Source organism: Homalodisca vitripennis, chromosome 8 (genome assembly GCF_021130785.1).
Source record: "Homalodisca vitripennis isolate AUS2020 chromosome 8, UT_GWSS_2.1, whole genome shotgun sequence".
Classification (NCBI taxonomy): Eukaryota; Metazoa; Arthropoda; class Insecta; order Hemiptera; family Cicadellidae; genus Homalodisca; species Homalodisca vitripennis.
In genome coordinates this window covers 29,307,749-29,329,080 of record NC_060214.1, presented here as the reverse complement: position 1 = coordinate 29,329,080, position 21,332 = coordinate 29,307,749, and the positions used below count along the sequence as shown (strand labels likewise).

Here is a 21,332-nt window from a genome sequence, read left to right as displayed (position 1 = left end):
AATTACCCTTACACCCCAGAATCTCGACATTTGTGGTTAGTGATGTGCCACTCCTGGACATCCATAATATTTTGGTTATTATTTGTCATGAACACTTTAAGTTTGTGTGAAATTCGTTGGTAGAAAATACTAACAAAAATGTCAGTAACACAACGTAAATAGCTACTTGTGAGAAGTTGAATGATCCAGTGGAAGGTTGGGTAGGGTGAGGAAGCTGGGGTGTGTTGCGTAAACTTGAACTGATGATATCAACCTGAGGCCTTTTGATAATTTCAAGGCCTTTTTTACAACTGTTGAAAACAAAGCTTAAATCTGGTTAAAGAATTGGAACACCGGATTTCAAGTTACTAAAAAGTGGCAAATTAAAATTTATACAAAAAATATTAGAACTGAGATTATGGGTCTCTTCTGAAATAGATTTTGACTGATAAAGTAAAACATAAAGTAAAAGTACACATATATAGTCACCATAATCCTTTTATAACTAAGTACTTTAAAGTATTTTTTCATCAAATCCATGAAGTATGAGAGAGAAAAGCAGATACCCCGTGTGTCAGTGTGTTGCGGAAGACACTCCGGATCTCCTCTACGTCGATGGGCTGGTTGTTGTTCTCCAGGGGAGCCTTGGCGCTGGGCACCAGGATGGAGTTGACATAAACCTCCACTAAGGCCGGCAGCACGGGATGTAGTGGAGGTTCACTGGAGCATATCTGTCTACAGAACAATAAAAACTTTAAGCACAGTGAAAATGTCACACTATTTTGGGCTTTAATCCTACCTGGTAATAAATATGTCACATTTTAACACTTGCACTACATGAAGGAAATGCATAATGTATCATAGGGGAAAATCAAAACATAGTTTTATATAATATTATGTTCCTTTCCTTCATGTGAAAAAACCAATGTTTCCAATCAAAAAAATTATCAGAAGATTTTCACACTCCCAAGTGGTACATTGTTGAGCCTTGGGTTATGCAGAAAAGTTAGCATATGTGAGCTCTGGGAATGAATGTCATGTATTAATTCTACACCAGCAATGGTACACAATTGTATTCATTCAGAACATCATTATTAACTTTCAAAAGTATCTGTGTAATGGTCTATAAGAAGACCAAGACATTTTAGTTCTATCTTTCCTCAATAGAGAGATGTAAAATAATATCAAGAACACAACACTGTTTTACTTTAAATGAAATTATCAAAAAAGTATATTTCTGATTTTTAAGCACTCTGTCATATTATAAAGTTACAGTCATTTTAAAATTGTTCAGAAGGGAATTTGAAGTTAATTGAAAAGTAACAATAGTTATCCATGTAACTTTTGTTCAGATTTACAATTTGCGAGATACTATAAAACCAATAATAAAACGTTACCTCATATGTTTTAAGAAAGTCTCCATTCCTAACGTATTTATAAAGTAATTGCACAAGTTAGGTCCCCGGAAATTAATTACTTCTATCTATTTTTTTATGTGTATAGACAGTCAGATTTAACTTTTTAATAAATTATTGCTTTCCATTTAAATTGTGTAACAGTATTCTTCATAAGTTTACCAATCACTGTCAGTGTAGTTCAATGATGTAATTGTTATAAAATCTGAATCAACATGTCCAAAAAATTCATCTACAATTGCAGCAGAGTCAACTTTAAATCAAACTAACAGGTGCACAAATTGGCACTAGCTCTGAGACCTGTGGAAATGCTCTATCGAAGTAAGTGAATGGATTAAGCACATCACTTACCTGTATATCCAGTCCTTGATGGGAACTTTGTGTTTGGTAAACACTCTGCTCTTGAGCAGCTGGTGTATACAATGGACAGGCAGTAAGAAAAGCTCTGTCAATGGGTTAAGCATATCACTTACCTGTATATCCAGTCCTTGATGGGAACTTTGTGTTTGGTAAACACTCTGCTCTTGAGCAGCTGGTGTATACAATGGACAGGCAGTAAGAAAAGCTCTGTCAATGGGTTAAGCATATCACTTACCTGTATATCCAGTCCTTGATGGGAACTTTGTGTTTGGTAAACACTCTGCTCTTGAGCAGCTGGTGTATACAATGGACAGGCAGTAAGAAAAGCTCTGTCAATGGGTTAAGCATATCACTTACCTGTATATCCAGTCCTTGATGGGAACTTTGTGTTTGGTAAACGCCCTGCTCTTGAGCAGTTGGTGTATACAATGGACAGGCAGTAAGAGAAGCTCTGTCAATGGGTTAAGCATATCACTTACCTGTATATCCAGTCCTTGATGGGAACTTTGTGTTTGGTAAACGCCCTGCTCTTGAGCAGTTGGTGTATACAATGGACAGGCAGTAAGAGAAGCTCTGTCAATGGGTTAAGCATATCACTTACCTGTATATCCAGTCCTTGATGGGAACTTTGTGTTTGGTAAACGCCCTGCTCTTGAGCAGTTGGTGTATACAATGGACAGGCAGTAAGAGAAGCTCTGTCAATGGGTTAAGCATATCACTTACCTGTATATCCAGTCCTTGATGGGAACTTTGTGTTTGGTAAACGCCCTGCTCTTGAGCAGCTGGTGTATACAATGGACAGGCAGTAAGAGAAGCTCTGTCAATGGATTAAGCATATCACTTACCTGTATATCCAGTCCTTGATGGGAACTTTGTGTTTGGTAAACGCCCTGCTCTTGAGCAGCTGGTGTATACAGTGGACAGGCAGTAAGAGAAGCTCTGTCAATGGATTAAGCATATCACTTACCTGTATATCCAGTCCTTGATGGGAACTTTGTGTTTGGTAAACGCTCTGCTCTTGAGCAGTTGGTGTATACAGTGGACAGGCAGTAAGCAAAGCTCTGTCAATGGATTAAGCATATCACTTACCTGTATATCCAGTCCTTGATGGGAACTTTGTGTTTGGTAAACGCTCTGCTCTTGAGCAGTTGGTGTATACAGTGGACAGGCAGTAAGCAAAGCTCTGTCAATGGATTAAGCATATCACTTACCTGTATATCCAGTCCTTGATGGGAACTTTGTGTTTGGTAAACGCCCTGCTCTTGAGCAGCTGGTGTATACAGTGGACAGGCAGGAACCCTGTGATGTCAGCACTCAGATTCACTGTGACAGGGACCTTGACTGCATGTGACGTTACCACCTGCAACCGTTAAGAAATAATGAAATGAAAAATCTTTTATTAAAGGAGTGGAATTTGGGATATCAAGCCCTCTGTGCTCCTCAAATTCATATCAATACAAAAATTAATAACAATTGAATATAAAATAAAATGTTAACAAATCAAATCAAAATCTTTCTTTAGTATGTATTAATATACAATAAATAGTGTCAAGTACATTAAAACTACTATTACCACTGTTACTACATATGTACTGTAGAGCATCATATGATATCTAATAGAAATAATTGTAAAAGAACCTTAAAACACTATTGTATGTTTATGAGTTATAATGACTTTCCTAATGTATATAATTCATCTAGTGAATAAAAAGCATGCTGCAAAAGAAAATCTTTTAATAATATTTTGAATTTTTTAAGTCTTTTAATTCCCTTATTACTTTTGGAATATAGTTTAAAAAATTTTATTTTATTCCAGCATAGACGGTTTTTCTTTATGATTATGAATATAATGGTTTTTGTTTCTGGTATTGTAAAGTGTAACTCTTCAAAAGTTTTAGAATTGAGTTTGTGATTTTTTAAATAAATTATTGTATTAAAAATCTACTGGCTATACACTGTCAATATTCTTAATTTGGTAAAATGTTCCTTGACTGAATCATCTCTTCTTAATTGCAAGATTTTTCTCAGACCTTTATTTTTTGAAGACAGAGAATTTTATTTACATTTTGATTTGAGGTCCCGCCATAGACAAATATTCCATAAGATACATGTGACTGAATATAAGCATGAAATGCAGCTTGAAGCACTGATAAATTACAGAGAAATGATAATCGTTTTAGAGCATAAAAATTTGAATTAATTTTTGTTACTATATAACCAATATACGATTCCCATGTAAGATGTTTATCCACATGTAGACGTAAAAATTAGATTTTTTCTGTTTCATTTATAAATTCTTTATCAATACAAACATGAATTTCAAAAGTGTTCCTACTTTGTTTTTTTTCAATCTGGTAAAGGCAAGCCTGCTTTTCCTAACCTATCAAAACTTGGCATTTGTCCCCTTTGATCACATAACTCTGTTACCAAAGTTCTGTTGGAACCAAAAATAACTATAAGCTTCAACCCTTAATTCCTCCCTATTTGTGCAAAATACCATACGTACTCCACACACACTAGTACAACACTAAAAGAAACTGACCTGTTCAGTGAAGATCTCCTGCGTGAAGATCTGCTTCATGCGGGTCATGTTGTTGTGTCGTATCGGCACCTTCATGCCCAGAGTGGATGATACTAGTTCAAATATTGCGCTCAACTGATTGCTATGGAAGTGAATAGCCATCAGAAGCAGCATTTCACCGAACGATGCCGTCACACCGCTGGCACTGGACATGAGTTTAAATTTAATTTACCGGCTATTTATTAATATAAAGATTTTATTAAAAAAATAACGTTACAATAATAACCTGTACCTGCTTCCTCCTATAGCCAGTCTAACTTAAAGCAATGTGATCTTTAGAAAGTTCACAATGAGATAGCTGAAATGGACCTGCATTTGCTAACTTCTACCTCAAACTTAAACAAATCTTAAGAATCTCTATGTGAGAATGCTGGTAGCTGTAATAATAGAAATTCTCCACATAAGCCATTTGGAAACTCCTCTTTTTCTAAATGTTACACCCATGAACTCAAATCGCTTATTGTACTGAAAAAACTTTTCATAGAGAAAACAAAGAGACACTTAACCTGATTATTTATTACAGTTTCTCCAAGTCCGTGGTAACTGTAAATTATTGTCAAGACACTGTTTTTCTCAATATATCACCCACACGCACGGCCCAATACACTTAATTCTAAGGTGTTCTGAAGCTATTTGAAGAATGTCACTAAAAATACTGATTCTTCACTGTCAACTATGACCTACAATGGCATCTCCTCAGGAGATGACCAAACCATTTTAGATACTAATAACATCTCTTCTGTCTTTGCAGATCACAACACTCCCTCTCCTCCGTTGGATTTATATTCCATTAATGTTCTCTCCTCATGCTCAGTCACTGATGAAGAAGTTAAAAGCGCATTATTCCGTATTAATATTAATAAATGACCAGGTCCTAATTCCATTACTCCAGCTGAAGCTAAACTTTGTGCTGATATCTTGCCCCATCCAACTAATAAAGCTATTCAATAGACACCTTAGCAATAGTATTTTTACTAAATGAACGAATATGTTTAGTACGGAAATGCTTGACAGTTTTCTTTAGAAATCTACTACCAATGGTTTAGCTACAAGTAATATAAAAATAACTGTATTATTTTCCGATAAAATACATGTAGAAATACCTGCATCCAAATTTTTTAGTTTGGCCCTCGAATGAACAAGTTTGGAGATGCCTGGCTTAGTGTATAATAAAAAAATATGTATGATGTATAGACTTGTATACTTATATATTATTGTACATAATATACTTTGGAATATTAAAACAACAAAATATAAACAATTTAATCCATGAATACACAAAACAAATATTAAAAAATAAAAAGCATTTGTATATGTATTACTCATTAAGTAAGAAATCTCCATAATTCAATGAAAAAAGTAAGGTCATAAAAGTGTTTATAGTTAACATTGGCCACCACTGGGTTCTTAAGTCACATACAATAATGAATTGTTTTCAGTTACTTTACATGAATCGTAACAAAAAATATGACTAGATTTCAATGAAACTAACCTCTCAAAGTAGGCTTCCTCCCGGACGAGCCAGCGTACCCACTCTATACACTTGCTCTCATGCTCGTGTACTGCGATGAGCGACGGACAAGCGATGAGCATGCAGAGGCCGAGCGAAACGAACCTGACCCCTGCTGGGGAGGGGGGTGGGTGAGACGTCACCAGCTGCACTATCAGGGAGATCTCCTCTTCCTGGAACCTGCATAAACGTGTGCACAGTGTAAATTTTCAGTCATCACTAGACATGGTTATACAGTAACATATCTTTTGGTTTTTAACCCTTTCCACGCAGTAGACAGATATATTATAATGGTAAACTTTGACCAAAACGCCAAATACAGTTATATCTGATATTATAGGTTGTCTCTTGGAGAGATTTCTAGTTCACAAAATACCTTCGAAATACCTTGTGCATGTTCTGTGCTTACTGAGGTTGCCGAGGAAGCATTTATATACAACCTTCATTCTGCAGTAGGGGAGGCGAGCACCCTTTGTCTAACTCCAGCAACCTGCTCAGCAGTTCTGCGTCTCCTACAGAGCCATAACCAAACATATCCGTGGCGTGTATTACTACTTTCTCGGTTATCACAAGTGCGCGTCTACTGCATATCTTGTTATTATCTTTCATCATGTAGTAGTGTTTTGATTAGTTTGAAATATTTATATTTTTTATAGTAAAATGTAATAAAACTTTTCAGTTTCATTACATTTTACAATGAAATTAAAATTTATTTAAAATAAACAGTTTTGTAAATAGTTTTTATATTTTTTAACAATAAGTATGTTAATTTTAAGTAAAATACAATTTTTATACTTTTTTGCTTCTACCTTTTATCATTTAGTTATAATAAAAATTAGCTTTGAACTTAAAGAAACAATTTTTTTTACTTGTCTTGGTGTTTTATAGGAAAGTTAATGGACTTATTAATGATGTACGAAGAGTTAAAGTATAAAAAGATAGACGACTCACTTGGTGCCAGCGATGCCCCGGAGAGCACAGTAGAGCCGCAGCAGAGCTGATGCCTGCACCACACAGCTGTCTGGCAGTCGGTTGTCTACTGAGAACAGTGTCATAGCCTGTAGGTGATGTATCAACTCATCGCGCAATGCTTGCATAGTCGCACTGCTCTCCCTATGTCGCTGCTGCAAGTATAGCATAGCGTCACTGATAAGTACATTAAAGAAATCCGAGACTACATGATTTTTAACACTTGAATCGGTAGTAATTTTCTTGTATGAGCACATCTTCTAGCAATTTAAGAGTTTTTAAAAACTGTATGTAAAAATAAAAAATCTACTAATAGATGAGAACTAATATTTTTATATATTACTGATTCAGAAAAATTTAAGTATTTTTGAGTTTAGTAGATAAATGTGCATAACAAAAATTATAACGTATAAAAATATAATTTTGGAAAACTTTTAAATATTTATAAATTAATTACATTTTTTTAAAGACATTTGAAAGGCACTAATAAACACTAAAAGAGTTGGAAAGATATTGAAGAATGTCCTATAAATATTTATTTTTTTCAACAACTTATAATCAAATTTACACTTTGAAGCTATTTGACACATCACATATCAGCAGGCTACAAGATACAACATTCAGAAGGAACTTGACAATAGGTTTTGATGTACTCTGTATGTTTTGTGAGATTTCAAGATTGAGGAAGTGCATTAATAACATTTTGATGCACACCATAATGGATATCATAATGGTTTAAAAAAATCATTGATTATTATTAATCACTGCACATTTAATATGCTAACAGAATTATTTGACCAAACCAACCTTTTGCCGGCTGCGCACAAACGATGCAAACCAGTTGCGCACTTGCTGATCGTTGCCGAGCAGGAGGCCAGAAACGAACGCAACCACATCACCACTCTTGCCATCAAATCTCTGGCCACGCCCAGCATGCTCCAAGGTCAGCGTGACAGCCAAGGCGGGCATACGACACATCTCGACCTGACCAACAATTTACAATATTATACATATGACTTGGGCCAATGTGGCAACTTGTACCAAGTATGAATTGTGGTTAACCCTCCGACTGATGACCGACGGCACAGCCGTCTATTTATACCGCTTGTGAACTGATAAAGACGGCACAGCCGTCGGTCAACTTTCCGTTGTTATTGCGCGGAAAACCACAAAAGGTTATACAAAAGTAATTTACACCAGTTGATTTCTATGCTCATATTTAACAATTCATTTTATATAGTTTACGTTCGTATTATTACTCGTTGTCAGCTGTTTTCAAACCAAAGGCCACTCGGCACGCGGCTGACCGGCAACGCAGCTGGTGGACTCATCGCGGGCGTGGCGCATTGTTCGGCCGCATTGTGTGTTGTGTTGCCACTGTTGGTAGGAGGTTATCTGGTTTGCTTATTGTTTATTATAAGTTGTAAAATGGGTGATCCGTGTCATTCAAGTGAAATACGTGAATTATTGTGCGGGAAGGTAGTTCTGATAGTGAAAGTGAAATACCGGACAACGTTTCTTTATCAGATATTTCATTGGGAAGTGACGATGATGAGATGGTTGATGAACCAAATGAACATATGGACGACAGTTCATCAGAATCTGATATTCCTCTTGCCCGAAGAATTCCTCAGCCACCGATATGGATACGTGTACTGCCACCTGAACCAGAGCTGAATATCGAGGATGAATTTTCGGTAAGAAATCCAGGGATATAAAAAACTGTCCTCCTCGAAATTCAAATGCTATAACTTATTTTTATCTATACTTTACCAACTTTATTTGGGAATTATTAGTCAAAGAAACAAAACAAGTATTGTAACGATGAGTTACAGAAAAAAAGAGATTCAAAACAGTTTGAAAACCTTTTCTAGAATACAAAGATGGAAAGATGTAACAGTCAATGAGATGAAAAAATTTATAGCTATTGTACTAAATATGGGCTTGATTAGGGAGAAAAATATTGAAAACTACTGGAGCAAAAAAAGTAATAGGTACATTCCATTCTTTTCAAACACTATGCCTATAAACAGATTTCAGCTCATAAGCTCCGTGTTTCACATATGCTCTAAGCAAGAGGCTCCCCGTAAATGACCCAAATTATGATCCCTGGTACAAAATTAGAACATTTTATGATTACATAAATAACAAGCTCAAGGAATATTTTGTACCTTATCAAAATATATCAATTGATGAATCTCTCATAGGAATGAAAAATAGATGTGTTTTCATAAATTACATGCCAAAGAAAAAACATGCTAGATTCGGCATAAAAAAATTTGAACTATGTGACAGTGAAACTAATTACGTGATGAATGTAGCTTTATACAGCGGTAAAGATTTTCTTGCTGGAGGTAATGATCCTTTCACTGAAAAGGTGGTAGGTAATTGATCAGTTGAATTCATGCAATCTTCTCAATAAAGGGTACCATATCTTTACGGATAATTTCTATACAAAGCTGCCTCTTGCCGATAGGCTTTACAAAATGAAAACATTCATTACAGGAACTGTAAATAAGAACACCAAGGGGCTATCAAAAGAAGTTATAACTGCTAAACTAGGTGTACAGGGAAAAGTATATATTACAGGAAAAACAGGACGCTTCTGGTAGGGTACAAACAAAAAGCTCATAGGAAAACCTGTGTACTTACTGACAACAGCCTATCATGCCGAGGATAAAAATGTGAGGAGTAGAAAGGGACAATGTGCAGTTAAAACCTGTTGTAATTGATAATTATAACTTGAAGATGGGAGGTGTAGACTGCAGTGATAAAAGCATCTATCACCTTTCATGTGCTCGAACCACTAAGAAGTATTGGAAGAAGATTTTCTTCAATCTACTAGATATTTCGGTATTTGATTCATATATATTATACCACAGAAATACTGATTCTCCTATGTCTTAGAGAAGACTTTGTAGACAGCATAATCTCAAATTTAGCTAGCCAGGTAGATGCAACACTCAATCCAAATGAAATGGGAGATGGAAGCCATTTACTTGCGCATTTTACATGGTAAAAATGAAAGAATTTGTGTTGTTTGCGCTGATGATCCCGGTGTAAAAAAGGAAGAAAAGTGTTTTCTGGTGTCCCAGTTGTAACTGTGGTGTTCACCCTACGTGTTATCATAAGTTGGAGCACTTCACTAGGCCTACACATTCAGGGAGGAGGAAGAGGACCTACTCTAGTGAAGATGACTAAAAAAAGCAGTTGTGCATTTTTTTTCAGTTTTTGAAAGAAAACATGTTTTGTGTTGAAAATATGTGTATATATGTCATTAAAGACTTTTGTTCATTATGAAATGGTGTATAATTCTTACATTTGGAGTGTCTTGATATCTTTAGAAATAACAAAGCTTGAAACTTTGAAAAAATATTTCTTTAATAATTACATTTTCAGTTTTATGTGTACATAAAAAATATATATGCCAAGGTAAGTGAATTACTTTTATTACTGTAAATTATTCTATGGTTTAATAACAAAAACATTGATATATAACACTTATTTAAATTTTAATTTATTAAATATTTTTAGTAAATTTCTTAAAAATATGCTACACACGGGCAAATTCTAGCTTATCATTCTGGGAGTTTCTTATTATCAGCCGGAGGGTTAAGTAATATTAATCATTAATTTAAACTTACTTATAGTTTATACAGAAATTAGGCTTTATAAGTATTTCACCCTTCATGTACGAGGCGTGTTTGGAAAGTAAGTACTGTTTCATTCTACTGCTGCCGTAGCGCTGCGATCGCTGTTCCGTGCATGCGCAATAGTCGTCCTTGTTCACTGGCTGTCAACTCACACCATTTTAGTTGTTCTCTACTGTTCTTTGTTTGAAGGTTATTTTTGATGATGGAAGGATTGTGAAGGAAACAGGATTTTTCCGGACATTTGCCATCGTTCAGTGAAACAAGAAAACAGTAACACTACGTTTCGAGATCTGCAATCTGATCTCTTCTTCAGGTAAAGAACTAACCTAATACATAATTACAAACTAGGTTAAAATAAACAAATCTTACTAAAGCGTTGTGGCACGCATAAGTCAGGAATCACAACCTACATGTTGTTTGTCAACTTCACTAACACTAAAGACATGCACTTAATACAAAACTATACAAAACACTAATCATTAACTAAACTACGGAATACAGGTCACAGGTCTCTACTGTGTTTTCAGTTTTCTCTGAACGTTTAAAATATTTCAGATAATTATTGATCTTGCTGATTGTGAGATTCGTTCTGTAATAAGATTTTTTAAAGCAAGGAATGTGAAACCAAAAGAAATTTATCGTCAACTTCGAGATGTTTACGGGGAATAGTGACGAGTGAAGGAATGGTGAGAAAGTGGATTAGAATGTTCAATGGCAGTTGAACAAATGTGCATGATGAGAATCGGAGCGGTTGGCCTTCTCTTGTCACTGATGATGTGGTAAGGGCAGCTGACGAAAAAGTCCAAGAGAACAGAACAGACGTTTCACTATGAAAACGCTATCTGATAATTTCCTATGTAGCGTGTCTATCCAGCTATGTAACATGTCCTAGTAAACATTCTAAGGCTGACATAACAGCACTGACATCACAATTTTGCAAAAGTCATTGTTTATAAAAATAGTGCGGACGAGTTCATCACAAGAGGAAACAAATTCCCCATTGGTCTCATGCACAACCCATCAGCTGACGTGAGGGAGATAGCGATTAAACTTGTCCGTGAGACATTCCTTGCTCGCAAATGTATATCCTAACTGGTAAAAAATAAGTGTATATTAGTTTTTATATGTAGTAAGGTATGAAATAAGTATAGATCAATTACTGTAAGAATTCTGGTCTGTATAAAAATTGGTCTACAGTGTTCCTGTGGACCAGCACTACAATTTGTTCTAATTACTATCGGTAAAACTTGTGAAACTGTTGCAATAGACCAAGTAGGCCGTTCTAATATAATCAATTGAGATAATTTCCACAAAAAAAAGTTCACTTGAGAAATTTTGGTATATTCATTGTTGATATGATCCTTCCAAATACAATCAATATAAAAACCAAGCAGATTTACACAATTATCATTGGTATCAAAGTTAAACTAAGTAGTATATATGTTGTCTTTTCAACATTACATAGAATTTTATTTGAGGAAAACGGATTGAGTGTATCCAATTGAGCTACTTCCATCTTGGCATGCAAACTAGCTTTACTTTTATTACTATTGTAAACAGTTAAATCATCAGCATATATGACAGATTGTACCACAATACATTTACTAAGTCATTAATCACTGTGATGAAGATAAAAGGGCCAAGGACTGAGCCTTGTGGGACTCCCAATGACACTTGATGTATGATTATTATAGAATGTTCCAATATGCTGTAGAAACTCGGTTTTTTAAGAATACTCTCGAAAAGAACACAATCAAAAGCCTTGCTCAAATCAAATAAAGATAAAGCAACCGATTCTTTACTATCAAAGCTTCAAGTGCATTACCCACTACATTCATAACTACATTAGTTGTAGAGCGACCAGTTTTGAAGCCAAATTGTGAATTAGTAATAGTAGTAGATAGTAATTTATAGTAGGTTTAAAAATAGTAATTGTTTCCTGTGCATTGTAGTTTCAATTATATTTGAAAAAATAGGCACAATCGAGATGGGTCAATAATTTTGGGGCAGGTTTCTGTCTTCTTTCTTAAAAACTGGGGTGATTTTTGAAATTGTCAATAAATCAGAGAACTAGCCATGCACTAGACATTTTTTAATAATATAGGTTTGATTAACTCGACAGGTTTGATGTCAGTTCAATAAAATGTACAAGGTGTATCTGGCCTAGGAATCACAGATATTGTGATTAATGATGGAAATTTTGTCACTCAACTCATTTTGTTAGGGAGAGTTATACACATTCATAGAAAAAAATCACACTGAGAATGATAGACATAAACGCTGAAGAACTTTGAGAACTAAGCTGAGTACACAGTCAAGAAATTAAAAACATTTAAAGTACACAGATTTCTGTGACTATTAAGTGACCATTGAACAAAAAATTACATAAAAAGGTAAAATCTACTCACACATTTAGCACGAACGGCAAGTGCTTGGGATGGATTCATTTGGCACAGCATGTTGAGGGTCTGTGCCCGTATTCTACTCCCTCCGTTGTCCTCATCTCGCGTGTCCGCGTTGGTTATGAGGCTTGTGGTAACTGCAACGACAGTAATACATGTACTAGTTATCTAACTCATTACAAATATACCCAGTTTTTAAACAATCTCACCAATTTATTTTAAAACAGAGATTTAAACACTATGTATAAAGCACTGTGCTTGATTCAATCTATTATCAAATAAGGTGTTTTAATGTGAGCAAGTAATAATTTTTTAAACATTTGACCAACCCTAATTATTTTAATAATAACTTTTTGTACTCAATCCACTGAATAATCTCTTTTGAACAAACAAGTTTAGTAACGATTGAGCTTTGTTGTGATTAACAACTATTTGTTACTCCACTGTGAAAATAATTAAAGCAAAATAAATTACTAAACTAAAGCATGGACAATCTATATTTTCACATCATAAAGTAGAATCTGCAAAGAAACAACTACCCAGTGACAACCTTTCTCTGATAATAAATACCATTTCTTAATGTTTTTTTTTTAGTGTACGGTTTCATAATAGAATACAAACATCTCATTCATGTGCATAAATTTCACACATTAAAATGAATGCAAAAAAAAGAAATTAACGCATGAACATTACTTACTTTTCCACATAGTCATAGATGGAATCTACACACCAGGTAGACCACGGTAACTTTTGAATACCATTTCTGTCTATTGTTCCATAATAGACTCCGTAATACACTCTTGACATATTCTCCACTTAGATGTCCTGTTAAGAATAAAGTGTGTTCTGTTCTTTTAATTCTTCCCACGACGTAGATGGATATATTAGAATAGTAGACTGACCAAAACGCCAAATACAGTTATATCCGATATTATAGATTGTTTTTTAGTTCACAAAAGGTCTTTGAAATGCCTGGTGCACGCTCCATGCCTATTGCAGTTGCAGGAAGTATTTATAAACGACCTTCACTCTGTGGCAGGGAGAGGGGAGCACCCTTTATCTAACTCCGACCACCTGCTCGTCAGTGCTGTATCTCAGACAGAGCAATAACCAAACATCCATGTTGTGTATTACTACTGCTTTCTCGGTTGTCACGAGTGGGCGTCTACTACATATCTCGTCATTATTCTTCACGTATGGTAGTGTTGTGTTTAGTTTGAAATATGTATCTTGTTTTATAGTAAAATATTATTAAGCTTTTCAGTTTAGTTACATTAATTTTAACAATGAAATTAAAGTTTATGAAAAAAAACCAGTTTTTTAAATAGTTCTTTTTTTATTTGTATCAATTAATACGCAAATTTTAAGTAAAATGCCCTGTTTTATCCAATTTTGCTTTTACCTTTTATAATTTAGTTATAATAAAAATTAGTTTTGAACTTACAGAAACAACATTTTTTACATCTCTTGGCGTTATAGGAAAGTTTGTGGATTTATTAGTGGCATGTGAAGCGTTAATAAATGTTTAGGTTGCATGTGGTTGATGTTACCAATGTCTTCAAACTAAGTTAATACCATATCTCATCTACTGTGAGTTGAAAGTAAATTGTTACAAATTTCTTTTTTGGTTAATATCTTTTCAGTATATTAATCTGGAAAACACAGCCATACAAAAAATGGTGCGCAGAAAAGGTTTTTCTCCCAAAACACACAGTTATGCAATAACAAATTATTACTAACCTTCGTTGAAAGTATCAGGAGCGTTGGCTACCATCCAACATATGATCTCTGGCCCGTGCTTCACCCTGAGTAAAGTCTCTGCCATGTCTTGGACTGACAGGAGAGCCGGCAGCTCTGCAAGGGCAATGTTGATGACATCACATATCTCTGGTATGTACACGGAGTTGTCAAAGATGTCCGACTGCTTCAAGAATGATTCGCCGGTGCTTCCCCTCTGAAAAAAAGCAAACACTAGTACATTTACCTAGTTTTTCATCAATGACCTTGCAATCACACCATATGTGTCACCTTACAGGCTTCGCTGAGGTTGTATGCAAAATTATAATTACATGATCACTTTGGACAATCATGTAGAAAAATATTTGTTATAAACCTTCCGACAGACAAAAGAGAAATTATGTCAGCCTACTGAGTGACGCTATACCAAATTCCGAGGTTGGACATGCATCATAATAGAACTCATTCTTGTCAATGAAGAAATGAAGTTTGATACAAAGTTTGAATGTGTTATTGGTCTGTTTGGTAAGTACTCTAAACTACCGGAAATATGTAGTAAAAAAAAAAAACTTAAAACAACTCACCTGATACTGTATCATGAGGATTTCATACAAGACGAGGCGAAGTCTTCGGGTGGAATCTGTACGTTCAAACTCTATAAATCCATCTTCTTGTACCTGCACCAGTGCACTGTCGGTTACTGCGCTGCCTTGTTTTTGCCTGAAAGTTTCCAAAAATATTGAGTCTGCTAACCTTAATTAATCTTAAGTAAATTTATATAAGTTCGCTTTTAACAAGACAAAAAGAGTATGATCAATATACTCACACCCTCTGGAATTTAGAACCACAACCTGACAGGTATTATATAGATGTTTTTCATTTGTTGCCTGCACTGTGGGACAGTAACGTAGGCTACTGTAAGGCAGCCCGCACTCACAGGTAAAGGCATTGGCCGATGATGATTGATTTAATATTTTAAGTACGTTAAGGCGATTCTGATTATTAATAGGGCATAATCATTTAATTTGATCTTTCATTTCTTCATCAATGTGAATGTTATGGTTACTTTAAAGATGGGTGCAATTCAAGGTCTGTTTCTCAAATCAATATAAAATATTAATCTAACAGTATATAGTCTACTTGTAATTATTAAAACTGAAATACACTTAAAAAGTTATAATTAGAATCGTAAGTTTGGCTCTGTTCCAACGGTCATGGTTCAATTAGAATGGTTTAATAGATAAAGCTATATGAAGAACGAATTTAATGCTAATTTATTTGAAAAATTGTATAATGAATTGTATAACTATAGTGTTTAATTGAGTGGTAATATTTAACTACTACTAGGTAAACATATAATCAATAACAGATAATTTTATATGGTATATAGCCTACCTTTTATGATTTGTTAGAAAAGTTGTCCAAAAGACTAAACTTGTGTTGCTGTCAAATGCTTATTTTAAGTGACAGTGTTGATTTTGAAACCTGGAAGAAGGTTTATTATGTGTTCTTTTATTGTTTAATTAATTTTTGTATCGAGTTTGGGATAGGTAGGTCAACTGATGCTCTAAATATTTTTGCAATAAAAGAAAGTTTTTAGAATTTTGAGATTTGCCAAGAAAAACTCTTTGTGTAAAGAATAATTCAAAGAACTTAATGGAAAATTTTTTTATAATAATTTCTGTAATGAACATTAACATCAGCACAAATTATGAAACTAGAAATAAACATTATCTTCAAATTCACAGACATAGGTTAACACTGGCTTCAGTATATGGGAATTAAGTTCTTTAATAAGCTTCCACAAGAGTTAAAAGTTTATTGAGGATAATGTAAAATTCAAATCTAGGTTAAAATTTTTGTATTAAATATTCTCGGTAGATGAATATTTAGATGAAAAATTGTAGTATTTTGATTCGTAGGTATTTTATTTATGATACTTATTTTAACTATAACATTATTTATGTATAGTCTCTATTTGACAATGTCATCTGTCTTTGTATAGCCGAGAATCTAAGCTCACTCTGTAAAAGATGTAATTTTAGTGACAGTAAAGTTATATTAATATTGTGTAAGTTATTCTAATGTAGACTAGTCAAAGCACAACCTTCGAGGATTTAAACCCAGAAGATAAATTACTGCTTTGGTCCGGACCATTATACGTGTGTTTAAGAAGTAAGTAAATCAGCAAACTAATTTTTATTTTCGTTAAATAGTCTATCAGAGGTTATATGAATACTGAATTACTACTATATTGACAACAAAGATTTCATGTAGGTATCAGATCTATATATTTTCTATACAAGTAATCAGTTACTCATCAAACATCCAATTAAGGTTAATTCAATTCCAATACAGTACCACCACAATTTTCGTATGATTATAAATGGATTCATAGTACATATTGGAACCTATTGTTGACAGTTAACATGCAGTTACCTCACATTTTATATAAAAATTATGCAAAAAAAGAAAAATCAAATGAAAAGAATAACAGCTGCTATTTTATTTAAGTGAAAATATAATTAATAATGTTGATGAGTAATTTTGAGCAATTTGGGGTCACGTTTAATTTCTTTCATATTAGTCTTTTATTTTGACGATCAGGCATCCCTTAGAAAATAAAAAAAGTGTTTAAAAGGTATATTGTTGATAGCTTTGTTGTTCACGCACTGTACCACTTCTTATCTTGTCCATCCTGAAGAATGATTGAAATGTTCACATAACACATGGACTCTGAAACTTATTATCGCTCGGAAATATTAACAAAAGAATTTGAGACTTAATTTTCGTATTTCTCACTTTCTAAGGCTTACCTTATCGTCATACTAATAAATAAAAGAAATTGAAGTTGACCTAGTAATTTCGCAGAACTACTCTTTATTTCACTGCTGTAAAATTGTGAATGAATACGTTTCTTGTCAGAGCGCAATTTTTCAAATTTGTACGTTTTGGTTTTCTTGTTATAAACGTTAACATATTATGTCTTCCTTGAAAGGGAACTTATTAATTACTTTATCATTTTATGGCTATGAAGTAAATATTGGTCGTAAAATTATTTTCATCACAACTAAGATACAGTAATAAGAAAGTAATTAACAAGTTCCTGATTCAATTGACGTAGTGGTCGCTAACTATACTATTTTGGCAATATCAAATCAATTTATAATGTAATTGTTTGCCTCCCCTTATGGAAGTGCTGACTATGTTGTATTTTCTTGCAAGGATAAAATTAAAAAAAAACTTCATGAGAAATGGATAACCTCCCAGAACCTATGAAACACTTATGGCTGCAGTATAATAAGAGTCCACCACTTGAGTAATCGGTAATATCAAATCATCAATTAGGACCATTTAAATGCTTTCTGGCATGTTTGTTTACCCTGTTAAATAATTATAAATGTCCAAACTTATATAAAGAATCTTGTATAGCCTATTTTATATAATCTAAAATGCATATTTCTTTGAAATATAAAACTATAGCTTCACTATAATACAATCTTAAAAGTCTACCTAATGTAATTCAGTTCGACATTATTGTTCCAAAGTAATTGAAACAAAGTTAAACCATGTGTGTGGTATTTGAGTAATGGCCGCTAGAGACAGGGTATAGGCTACTATTGTTTGTCAATACCTATTACAAAATAGCATATTGAGTTATTACGTTCCTGTACCCTGTTACCACGGTAGCATGTTAGTATACAAAAAATTAACTAACTCATTACAATGTAATATAAACTAATAAATTTGATATGCAACACAATTGTTGGGTACTATACGTACATGTTATAAATATCCTTAACAAGCGCTCATGTGATCTGAGCTCAAATTTGGATACTATCCTGATGTATTTTTTTGTTTCGCCAGAAGTGCGGGGTGGCACGAGGGGCCAACGAAGCCCGCAATTAATGGACAGGGGCATTTCTGATCAGTATTTTCCTGACTTCAGATCACCTCCCAGACCATCCAACTTCTCTGATCCAACGTCTTAAGATTTAGAACGTGATCTAAGATCGGGAAAGTACCGATTGGAAATACTTCTGGCCATCAGTGCAGGCTTTAGGGGCGCCTGCCATCCCGCACTGCTGACAAAAAAGGGAAAATATCCCTAGAGATAGTAACAAAATTCAAGCTCAGATCATGTAAATGCTTGTAAAGGTTTTGTTTAAAATTGTTACTCCTAGTAACATATTTACAATAACCTAATCTAAACCTACTTAATCACATAGTAAAATTACATAGTATAGTAATATTTCCATTGCTAATATATGCCTCATTGCTTACATGAATTGGCTTGAGCTGTTACTGGTTACCGAGTAACCCAAAACCAAAAACTCATTATGAAAACAATCGTTCAGCCCAGCTGTTACTGAAACAACAGTATCCCGGTAATAGGTTACCACTGAATTACCTGTTACTGACACTAATACTGCAGATCTATAATGGCAGCAAGTGCAGTGGTTATGCACATGTTTTATTTGTATCAGACATGTTTATCCTTCAAAATAGTAAAAAGTAAGTAAATGTTATACTGTTTTGTTTGTATATTTCATAAAAATATATCCTAGATTGTCTTTTATTCACAACTGCATTATTACTTTTGATACTGTAAGTTAACGTGAAATACAACGTAATTAAAATATAACATAATTTGGTGCAAGAAGTTGTAACGAGGACTCTTTACTCATGAATATTGATGATTTGATATTATTGATCACTTGAGTGTTGGACGCTTATTATACTGCAGCCCCACTGATCCAGCCAGCATATATGGCACCCTGTAGTATGGTTTGTAATAAAGAAAAATAAATAAATATCTTACCTCAACATCTGTTCTTTTTTCACATCCAACTCAAGTCCATGAAAATCTATAGATAATAATGCAACTATAGTATTGACCCATTCAATTCCTGAGAGCAGTGTCAAAATAACTTTTCTACCCTCTGCACATTCTTTTGTTGAATCCAAGGGTGATATTAAACTCATTCTTACTAAACAAGGTAAAATGGGTCGTATTTCCTTGGTTGTAAATTTTGAAAGTTCATTGATATCAACAGTTTGTAGTGCTTTGAACACTTTAGGAGATACTATATAATTGAACGCCATCTCAATAGCCTAGTCAACCTTTCTCTGTTCAGTACAATAACACACAATGGATAGTTACTTATTGCAAATAAATGGTATAAAAATCGTCTCATAATCAATAACACTCATTATAAAGTTCAGTTTTCGGCATGATCTATTGTTATTGGAGTGAATTTACTGCTAAAAATAAACACAGAAATCATAATTAAAACCAAACATAACCTAAACTTGCACAATGCCGCCTCATCTCAGACGCACACACGTCAGACATTAGGCATAAGACTAACCCTTCCCTCACCCATCAACAGTCAACAACAAACAAAACAACATTGAGGTGAGTCGTAACAACTCCACTTTTTTTCTTTCGCACAGTGGCTCGGTCCGGGCTTATTATTTATACTATAAAGCCATATGTTTTGTTTTTTTGTATGTGTTATTTAAAGAGATTATGCACATTCAAAACAGCATGGCACCGGTTAACCAATTACTGGTTAAATTTAAATCAAAACCGACGTGTACTTTACATGTCATCAGTTTGTAACTTGTATGTGATTTATAAAAGACAGTAGTCAAAATTTTCATTCTGTAACTATTATGTCATGTAAGTAAGTTCAATTTTGTGTTCAGATTCAGAGCCTTAAAATAAATAAAATTTATTCTTGCATTTGCTAATTTGCTAATTCCAAATCTTTATTATTACATCAGTGATACATTTTTAGGACGTGTCTTGAGGATCGCAATAATCCGTTTGAAGAAGGAAGGTAAAACTAGTGGTATTTCAATATTTCCACCCGATTTTTTTCAAACAAATTCTTACATTCTTTGAAATAACTAATAAATTGATTGAGTATATGATAAAACTATTCCTCAATGCTAATACTATATTTTGTACTATTGATCAGTTTCATTTAATACAGTCATGGTGCATTACAGATGTGGCCAAAGCTAAAGTTCAAGTCTGTTCTGAGTAGATACTTATTTCTATTCCTTACATCTAGATTAAATTAATTAGATTGCAGTTGTTTGTACCATAAACTTTTATTAGGATCTGTGAAATTATTATAAGCCTTAATAAACATTTCTTCTTTATTTCTCTATACGAACGATTTTTTTTCTTTGAATGATTTTTAATCTGCATATACAGGTATATAAATGATCATTTTAGCAATTGTGTAAATAACTTCATTTCCTTTAATTCCTAGCAGCATGTTCTGGTAAACACTTTTTATTGTAACTTGCCTACTTGTAATTCATTTGTGAACTTTTAAATGAGAAGTCATTATCTATTCTTTCATTTCCGAAGGTTATTATCTGCAAAATTACTTGAGAATCCGGAATCGCTTTAGAGTTATAGTGTTCTAATTTTGCCTATTTATTGCATACAATTCTGCAGGTGACGTTAACTGGCGTAATATGCTAAATTTAGTGTTTTTCTTTGCATCATATATACCAATTTAAACCCAAGATGCCATCTTTGATCCATCAGTGTAAATGTGCAAAGTGTTGTTCTCCATTTCAATTAAGGTTGTTATAAAAATATTTGAATAATTATAGCTGTTTGAAGACAACATCACTTATGAAATAATTTAATTTTATCCGTAACATCACTTTTTCGAGCGTTTCAGCATCATCTTCACGAAC

At 33.8% G+C, this 21,332-nt stretch overlaps 1 protein-coding gene across 2 annotated transcripts in view; it reads right to left on the bottom strand.

Moving 5' to 3' along the window:
- LOC124367464 (integrator complex subunit 2) overlaps positions 1-20,013 on the bottom strand; it is a 41,978-nt gene extending 21,965 nt beyond the window's left edge. For both annotated transcript variants that reach the window (XM_046824290.1, XM_046824289.1), the window contains exons 1-10: positions 19,429-20,013; positions 15,191-15,326; positions 14,610-14,823; positions 12,876-13,006; positions 7,622-7,798; positions 6,797-6,969; positions 5,828-6,025; positions 4,297-4,480; positions 2,966-3,114; positions 546-714 (exon numbers count right to left, since the gene is read on the bottom strand). In XM_046824290.1, coding sequence (XP_046680246.1) covers positions 546-714; positions 2,966-3,114; positions 4,297-4,480; positions 5,828-6,025; positions 6,797-6,969; positions 7,622-7,798; positions 12,876-13,006; positions 14,610-14,823; positions 15,191-15,326; positions 19,429-19,712 — 1,815 coding nt within the window. In that variant the 5' untranslated portion in view covers positions 19,713-20,013. The remainder of the gene's footprint in view (positions 1-545; positions 715-2,965; positions 3,115-4,296; positions 4,481-5,827; positions 6,026-6,796; positions 6,970-7,621; positions 7,799-12,875; positions 13,007-14,609; positions 14,824-15,190; positions 15,327-19,428) is intronic.
- Positions 20,014-21,332: the final 1,319 nt, after the last annotated feature.